This window comes from Branchiostoma belcheri, unplaced genomic scaffold, assembly GCF_001625305.1.
Source record: "Branchiostoma belcheri isolate BF01 breed outbred unplaced genomic scaffold, Haploidv18h27 scaffold35, whole genome shotgun sequence".
Taxonomy (NCBI): domain Eukaryota; kingdom Metazoa; phylum Chordata; class Leptocardii; order Amphioxiformes; family Branchiostomatidae; genus Branchiostoma; species Branchiostoma belcheri.
This window is the reverse complement of record NW_017803965.1, coordinates 496,070-505,667: the sequence shown is the minus strand read 5'-3', so window position 1 is coordinate 505,667 and position 9,598 is coordinate 496,070. Positions and strand designations below refer to the sequence as shown.

General features: G+C 38.0%; 1 protein-coding gene across 1 annotated transcript; it reads right to left on the bottom strand.

Moving 5' to 3' along the window:
• Positions 1 to 284: 284 nt before the first annotated feature.
• LOC109475754 lies at positions 285 to 6,525 on the bottom strand. The gene is made up of 5 exons (XM_019776516.1): positions 6,485 to 6,525; positions 5,788 to 6,131; positions 2,885 to 2,993; positions 1,552 to 1,694; positions 285 to 1,117 (listed from the first exon to the last, which is right to left on the bottom strand). The coding sequence occupies exons 1-5, from the start codon at positions 6,523 to 6,525 to the stop codon at positions 285 to 287; spliced, it is 1,470 nt and encodes a 489-aa protein (XP_019632075.1).
• Between the last annotated feature and the right edge of the window lie 3,073 nt (positions 6,526 to 9,598).

The following is a 9,598-nucleotide window of genomic DNA, read 5'->3' as shown; positions in this document are numbered from 1 at the left end:
CTGGCATGTATGACCCGCTACTACGGTCACGTGTCTCTGATGTCACGTTCCAAGAGTAGACGGGTCCATTCCGTGAACACGGTTGATGGAGTCAACCGAAAATTTGGGGTAGATACTGAAGGTGTGATAATGTCACATGACTGAAGTAGGGCAATTCTTAAATCATTCTTAAATTCAGACTAAACTTTTCCTCCCAGCCTCAGCTGGTTTAATATCTTGTCCTCTTGCTGAATTTATACTTGAAAATGTCGATCTGAGAACCACAGCAATAAATTGGGGTGTCCCTAATATTTGGGCAAGATGGTTACAAAAAGCATTTTATGATAAACCACAAGCTGCCCCTCCCCACCTGTAGCAACATGTGCGGGTTGATTAATGTAAGCTATGGTGCGGATGTGCTTTCCCTCAGCTGTGAACATCTCCACCCGGCTGTTCCTAGTATCAGCCACAATCACACGCCCCAAACTGTCCACACAGATTCCTCGGGGATAAAAAAGATTCCCTGCTCCACTACCTTGACTGCCAAAACTGGACAGGAAGACTCCATCCTTGTCAAACTTTAGAATACGATGGCCATTCCTGTGTATGGCATAGATGTTCCCTTTTGTGTCTACAGTTACAAATGCTAGATAATCAGGCATTGGAAAATTTGCTGTCAACCTGGCCATGTTACATGTTGGTGTTGGTGTATAAGTAACGTAATGATGTAACCACACAATCTCTGCGGGATCACCGGACTGTCGTGTGATCAGTATGATTCTGTCTGAAAACTTGTGCCAGGCAATCCCATACACGTGATAGATATGAGTGCATGTAAAGCTGACGTGCCCCTCTTTAGATTTGCTGTACTGCTGGATGGTATGTTCGTCATTGCGACCTGAGTACAAAACGACCCACAGGGTGTCGTGGCCCATGCACATGGCACGTGGTTTCATGTTTCCTGTGGAGAAACTGCGAAGGAAATCCCCCTTCATGTTGAACACTTGGATTCTTTTGTTGCCCTCAGCCACAAATATCTCGTTAGTCGAGGACACAGCCAGTCCTCCCCAACCGCTTGGCGTAAAACAACCGTAGCATGTTCCTCTCTCGCCAAACGTGACTTTTGTTTGCACTTCTGCTGGTAAAAAAGAGTAAAACACTTAGTGGGCACCACTTTTTAGAGCATAACATACAGATACTAAGTACTACTAGATCGATAGATAGATACTAGATAGATCATAAGATAGATATATTTAGAGAGAGATAGGTAAATAGATAGATATACTATTACATGTAGATAAATAGATACTATTGCATGACTATTTTGACAGTTTTTAGCACTTCAAAATTTGGAAAACTTGAGGATAGTATTGTTTTAAGATATATAAGTCCTCATACTATGAGAAACAACAGTTTACCACTGAAGAAGACATTTTAAAACTTACACTGTTAATTGGCCACAGTTGTTTAGGTCCAGGTCCTGATCCATTAACCACTGTACCTGTTGAAGGTACTGTATTGTTTAAGCCACACACTTCTACCAAAAGAACAGAAGTAGATCTTTGCACCCACCTTCACAGTGGTATGTTACTTCCAGGTACTTATATATGGCTGGACAGTTTCGTGCTGGCATGAAGAGTGGTTCTAGTGGCTTTTCACACTGCTGCAGCCCCTGACATAGTTCCCTTATGTAGGACAGGGTTGTGGATTTTGGTCTGTTACAAAATACGAGAAGCAATTTAAAACCGTCAGTTATTGAAATTGAACTAAGGCCACACCGACTTAATTTTACGGATGACATCTGCGCGCGCATTGATTTTCGCCTGTTGTCAAAAAAAAAAAAAAGATTACGTCCTCCGAGGCTCTGGCTCTAGGCCTGGGTAGTCCATGATATACCGGTAGTTAGCGACAATACGGAGCCTGTGGTAACTCTGGAGGATGGCACCAAGGCTGCAGAAGATCCATAACTCAAGAACTCATTACGCACGTACAGTGACCATTCATAAATTCCGCAAAAACTGTAAATTCACAATACCAGCTTTGTATTCCTGTGGTTTAGTAGTATTTTTATTTTTAGCCGGAATTTTTTTTTATTCACCTGCATGCACTAGTTTGGGGGTCTTCAGAGGATGTCATCAATCAAATTAAGTCTGTGTGGCCTAAGCTAACTTTTATCAAATTGACATGTTGAAATTATGTAAAAATTAGACAGCTGTGAATTCTTACAAATGTCATACGCTATTTATATAACACGTCCTTGTTAACTCAATGTGAAATGAATAATCAGTTGTTTTAGTAGAAGTCCAATTACTCCCCTAAATGAAGAAACCTTATCAGATGTTACGACTTAAAGATTATGGTTGCCATTTAGGCCACACCAATTTAATTTGTTGGTTCTCGGATTTATTCAGAAAAAATATGAAGCGACGGGCGAAAAAAAAAAAAACAGGTCTAGGCATCCTATTATAGGCTTAAATGCTACGAAATGAGCCATGAAGTCAACACAAAAGGCTGGGTCAAAATTTAAACATTGAATTTTGAACTTTTAACCAAACCACTGCAATGATAGATGGGAAAAATGTAACAAGTAGGAAGAAAAGGACTTTCCTCAACTGTTGGGGGCAAAACATGAGCATTTTTAAGTTGATTCAGGACCAGAATCAAATTTTTTTTTTTTTTTGCAAATCAGAAAAAAACGAAGAGGCGAATCCGAGAACCAACAAATTAAATTGGTGTGGCCTAAGCTTTTAGAGGACCTTGCCTGACTAAATCTCACTCCTAGTGGCCAGCCCACCCAACAGTTGCCATCAGTGAGTAAGGAGTTAAACACAGGCTACTTTCAGACGTACCTTTCAGAGGGCTGCTAGCTATAGGGGTGGGATTAGATCGGTTATGGTGCTCCTACCTGCCATCCACATCTTGACACCCGTCACAAGACTTCAGCGTACATCCACAGCAAGACTTCTTTTCCCACCGACCGCAGAATGCATCGTCGATCACAATCAGCTCATTTGCTGCACAAGACAGTCGCATGGTCTCCCTTTCACATGTTTTTGCTGTATCAGTGATAGAACATTACCTTAGTAGGCCACACCGCTCTAATTCATTGGTTATCAGATTCATTTAGAAAAATATAAAACAACAGGGAGGAAAAAAATGAAAAAAAATTCTATGACAGTGTACAACAGCCAAGAAAATTCTGATATCCAATCTTATCCTAGCATTGTACAGTACATTGTAGGATGTGATAATTAAAGATATGCAAAACAATATTAAATGCAATTTTGAATAGTAAAAACTGTAATGTATTTGGTATTTAAACCCCAGAAGATACACTCAGATAACAATTTTTTTCGTATTTAATATAGAATACTGTCTGATAAATTCTGTTATCTCATACATATTATTACTTTATATAAGTACTATGATACTATGATTTTATATATACATATTGGCTATATAACATAATTATATTACATCTTTTATAGGTGGGTGGGTTGATACCACCAAGGCTGGGTGGGTTGGTACCGTCGATACCACCAAGGCTGGGTGGGTTGGTACCGTCGATACCACCAAGGCTGGGTGGGTTGGTACCGTCGATACCACCAAGGCTGGGTGTGTTGGTACCATTGATACCACCAAGGCTGGGTGGGTTGGTACCATTGATACCACCAAGGCTGGGTGGGTTGGTACCATCAAAGGTCCTGATGGTAGGTACATGTATCAGTTCTGTTTCATTCAGTGTACTCAAGTTCTTCACTTCTTGCATAGTCTGGAAAAAAAACAACAAGAAGAAATGTAGATCTAGAGTTCCACGATCTCATACCTTTGCCAAATAATGTTTACATTTACGATTGACTTGACCAAATACTGCAAGTATGGAATTGCCGCCAGTTCCAGGTGTGGAATTATAGATTTTTGTCATTAATTATGCTAATGGAGTAAAAATTTACACAATTAACATCTATCTGCCAATGTTCCTCTTCGTCTTACTTACATAATGTCACATATTTTTAGAGTTTCCTTATTAATTATGTAAATTGGATCCTAATTTGTATAATTGTCATCTACATGTAATTATGTCAAGCATCACAAGGTACATACACACCAAAAACAACGACAATCCGTCAACCAGTTCATTCTTGAGTTATCCTACTTCAAACATTTTCAAACAAATGCTCCTGCAGTTCCCATACAAGCTGCTAGGGGACTACCACCCAAATATCATGACCCTAGCATTCCAGATCAAAACCGGAAGTTCCGTGGCAGTACGATAACAAGTCACCAGGGGGCCCAAAATATAATCATTTCGTGGTTTCATCAAGACCTACATGTGGCAACCTACCAAATATCAAGACAATCCATCAAAGCCTTCTTGAGTTATTGTGTTCACAGTTTCACACACATACACACTGACACACAAACGCCACTAAAAACATGTTTATTTTCTTGGTGAATGGTGATGATAATGAAACAATATCATGTAAAATAAAGGTGTAAAATTTAGCCCTGTCAAAGATGTTGACCTCACCTTTTGCATGCCTTGGGTGCTGTGATAGACTCCTATGATGACTCCTGTGGTGATTGCTCCCACCAGAAGCAGGACAACCACCAAAGTAACGAGAAAGCATCTTCGATTCACTGCAAAATAGCCTTTTCAAATTTTTTTAATAAATAGTTTCTCTTACCAAAAAAATACATGTCACAGGCACGGTAATGCAATTAGTAAGACCTAGGAAAAAATGTTGTGTTTCCTGTTCTGAAAAAAGCTAGGGTCAGTAGGTAGGGATTATAATCTTTCTAATAGACTTTGGCAATCTCTTAAACTATTGAACTTGTACAAATTACAATTAAACAAAGTAAAACTTTCATGACGACACTTATATTTTCAATGCTAATGCTGAAAAACTGATTGTACAACGTTTCATCCTTTGTGTCAGATAATGGAGCTAGAAAAGCTTGATCAGCTCAAGAAATTCATGTCCCTTGCAGGGAACCGTTAAATCAGACATTAAGAAAAATGCCCTCCAAACAACAATTGTCGTGCCTCGCATACAGAAGATGCATGTGCACAACAACAATTGTTGCGCGCCGCAGGACTAGGGTTTTAAACAAAGGATTTATTGAGACCGGACACCCCTCTGTGAGAAGGGTCAGATCAGTGGACCAGACCGATAATGCCTTACACCCGCCAAAGGTCAACGCTCGCGACTATTTTCACGCTCAAAGGGTTGTTTTGGGGCCACCAAAAGGCACCATTTTCACGCCCGAAAACACATATACAATAAAAACAAAAGAACGTGCATCATCTACAGCCCAATAGCAAAACATATACCAAGTCCCAAAAAAAATCCGTCCACCCAAACGCAAGAAACAGCTGTGAACTTGAAAATCTAAATCTCTTACAAAACCCTTCCGCAGAAGGATGTCTCCTTCCTCGGAGGTAAAAATATAAGAATGGATGAGAAATTGAAATAATATCATTAGGGCGGGAAGCACACACCTTTATCCTGCCATTACCAGGCTGAAAAATATCAGCCACTTTCAGGCTTAAAAATACAAGATCAGAAGTATTAACTACAAATGGCAGTAAAGAGAAAAAAGTAATATTTTATCAAGATGTGGAGAAACATTTTCGTACCCTTGGTACATGGCACATTAAAAATTGTGCCCCATATGCTGTAGGATTTAGACAAATTATCACAGATTATGTCCCAACAGTTACACCAAAATGTATAAACAACAAACTAGACCTGCTACTAGATCTTTAGTGTGTCATGAAACACAATTTTAAGTCTGTCATCTTACCGCAAAGTTTACTGGCCTGCTGGAGGTTTGGTACGTACATCGGGTTTGGATTAAGTTTCTTTGCATTTGGAGGATTGCGAAGCTTGCGTACGTGATCGGTGGGGTCATGGCTGGAGTCATCTGAAGTCTGTTCACAAACAGCGTAAGGTTCAATGTCACCATCTCCATCATCAGTCACTGTACTGTCTGCTTTGGGTTCTTCGTCCTTGTATCTAACAGCGTAAGGTTTGATGTCACCATCATCAGTACTGTCTGCTTTGGGTTCTTCGTCCTTGTATCTAACAGCGTAAGGTTTGATGTCACCATCATCAGTACTGTCTGCTTTGGGTTCTTCGTCCTTGTATCTAACAGCGTAAGGTTCAGTGATGTCACCATCATCAGTACCAACCTAAAGTTAGCCCTCCTTTCGGCCTTCGATTCGCCAGCCTTCGATTGAGCCTTCGATTCGAATGGTAGGCACTATTTCGGATACGTCTCAGGCGCGGAAGCATTCTACTGTCCCATATATGCAAATGAGCACGCATACAGTATGTAAATAGACATTGCACATACGTATGTCAAACCAAACCACAACCTTTCAGACTCTGTATTCATTTGATTAAATAATCTTCTAATCTTTAACTACCAAATGAGTTTTAATAATCTTTAAGTGGTCGATACTATCGAAATGAATCAACGCACATGGATTCATCTTTACGTCAAAGATTCAAGAATGCCGTCCAGGACCGCACCCGACATGTTTCAATTAGACGCCTTGTTGCAAAGTAACGAAATAATTTTCTGTATTCAAATGTTTTTAACAATCTTTTAGCGGACTATACCATCAGATAAAACTGATAAAACTAACGTACATTACGAAGTTTAGACGTCATGACGTCATAGATTAAACAATACGGATTTTCGAGGATCGCAACACTAGTGGATGCATAGAGAATTAACGCCATGTTGCAAAGTAACGGAATAATTTCTAGAAACCAAATGTCTTTTAAAAATTCTCAAGAGGTCCATACCACAAAATTTGACTGATAAAACCAACGCACATTGCGTCATTTGGACGTCATGACGTCATATATTCAACCATACAGATTTCTAGGGCCAGAATCCCTGTTTATATAATTATATTCAACTACTCCTAGCTAATTAACGAAATAATTCTTAGTTTTTAAATCAATTTTAACAGTCTTTTAAAGGTCCATACCACCAAATAAAACTGATAAAACTAACGCACATTGCGTCGGTTTGACGTCATGACGTCATATATTCAACCATACAGATTTCTAGGGCCTGAATCCCTGTTTATATAATGATATTTAACTACTCGTAGCTAATTAACGAAATAATTCTTAGTTTTTAAATCAACTTTAACAATCTTTTAGAGGTCCATACCACCAAATAAAACTGATAAAACTAACGCACATTGCGTCGTTTGGACGTCATGACGTCATAAATTGAACTAAACAGATTTCTAGGGCCAGAATCCCTGTTTGTATGATATTCAACTACTCGTACCTAATTAACGAAATAACTTTTAGTTCTCAAATCAATTTTAACAATCTTTTAGAGGTCCATACCACCAAATAAAATTGATACAACTAACGCACATTGCGTAGATTTTATGTCATGACGTCATAGATCCAACACTCGATATTCAGTATTCAACTCAATATTTAACTTAACTACTCGTAGCTAATTAACGAAATAATTTTTAGTTCTCAAATCAATTTTAACAGTCGTTTAGAGATCCATATCACTAAATAAAACTGATGAAATCAACGCACATTGCGTCGTTTGGACGTCATGACGTCATAGATTCAGCAACCAAACAGATTTCTAGGGCCAGAATCCCTGTTTATATAATGATATTCAACTACTCATACCTAATTAACGAAATAATTCTTAGTTCTCAAATCAACTTTAACAATCTTTTAGAGGTCCATACCATCAAATAGAACTGATAAAACTAACGCACATTGCGTCGTTTGGACGTCATGACGTCATGGATTCAACCATACAGATTTGTAGGGCCTGCATCCTGTTTATATAATGATATTCAACTACTCGTAGCTAATTAACGAAATAACGTTTCGTTCTCAAATCAATTTTAACAATCTTTTAGAGGTCCATACCATCAATTAAAACTGATACAACTAACGCACATTGCGTCGTTTGGACGTCATGTCGTCATAGATCCAACACTCGATATTCGATATTCAGTTTTCAACTCAATATTCAACTTAACTACTCGTAGGTAATTAACGAAATAATTTTAAGTTTTCAAATCAATTTTAACAGTCTTTTAAAGGTCCATACCATCAAATAAAACTGATAAAACTAACGCACATTGCGTCGTTTGGACGTCATGACGTCATAGATTCAACCATACAGATTTTTTGGGCCTGAATCCCTGTTTATATAATGATTTTCAACTACTCGTACCTAATTAACGAAATAATTTTTAGTTCTCAAATCAATTTTAGCAATCTTTTAGAGGTCTATTTAATCAAATAAAACTGATAAATCTAACGCACATTGCGTCGCTTTGGCGTCATAGATTCAACCATACAGAGTTGTAGGGCCAGAATCCCTGTTTATATAATGATATTCAACTACTCGTACCTAATTAACGAAATAATTTTCAGTTTTCAAATCACTTTTAACAATCTTTTAGAGGTCCATACCATCAAATAGAACTGATGAAACTAACGCACATTGCGTCGTCTGGTATTAAAATCATGGAGTCACCATACGACAAGGCGCCTAACGTCATTAATACACCCCGGATTCGTTTCTGGAAATCTTTAGTTTTTAATCACCGACGCCATGACATAAAAACTATATATAGCTACGCAATATACATTACTTTTATCAATTCAAACTTATAGTATAGTCCACTGAAGAATTGTTAAATTGTCTTGAAAATTGTCTTGAAAATTATTTCGTTACTTTGATACGAGGCTTTTAATCCCCTTGAAAACATGTTGGAAGCGGTTCTTTACGGCATCCATAAATCAATGACGTCATGGCGCCAACAAGACGCAATGTGTACTTAGTTTCATTGGTGAATCCGATAGAATAGACCCATGAATAACTGTAAAAAGTCATTTGGTTATTGAAAATTATTTCCTTACTTTGCTACATGATGTTTGATATCAATAATTACACTAGGGTTGCAGTGCTTGGAAATCTGTATTTATGAATCTATGACGTCATGATGTCAAAACTACGCAATGTGTGTCATATTTTTCTATGACGTCATGATAAATTAATGGGCGTTAATTTTATCAATTCAGTCGTATAGTATGGACTACTGAAATTTATTTTGCTCTTGAAAATTATTTTCTTACTTCGCTACAGGACGTTTAATCTCTACTTCTCTACACTAGGATTGTGGTCCTGGAAAGCTGTATTGTTGAATATATGACGTCATGATGTCGAAGGTTCGCAGTGAGCGTTAGCTTTATCATTAGTATTTGATAAAATGGACCACTAAAGGTTTATTGAAAGGCATTTGGTACCTGAAAATCATTTAGTTAATTTGCTACAAGTTGTATAATGGCATAAAATATGCCAGGGTTGCAGTCCTGCAAAATCTGAATCTATGACGTCATGACGTCAAGATGACGCAATATGCGTTAGTTTTCTCAGCCGAATCTTATAGTATGGACCGCTTAAGAATTGTTAAAAGTAATTTAATTCTTGAAAATTATTTACATTACTTTGCTACATCGCCTTAAGCATAATAAAATAGACCGCGGTTACGGCCCTGCAAATCTTTATTAATTAATCTATGACGTCATGACGTCGAAGCTTC

Coding starts and splice junctions, on each gene's coding strand:
- LOC109475754 (XM_019776516.1), bottom strand. CDS start 6,525: ATGTCGGGTGCGGTCCTGGACGGCATTCTTGAATCTTTGAC. Junction 2,994..5,787: donor GCAGGCCAGTAAACTTTGCG/GTAAGATGACAG, acceptor TGTCTTGTGCAG/CAAATGAGCTGATTGTGATC. Junction 1,118..1,551: donor AGTAACATACCACTGTGAAG/GTGGGTGCAAAG, acceptor CTTTTTTACCAG/CAGAAGTGCAAACAAAAGTC.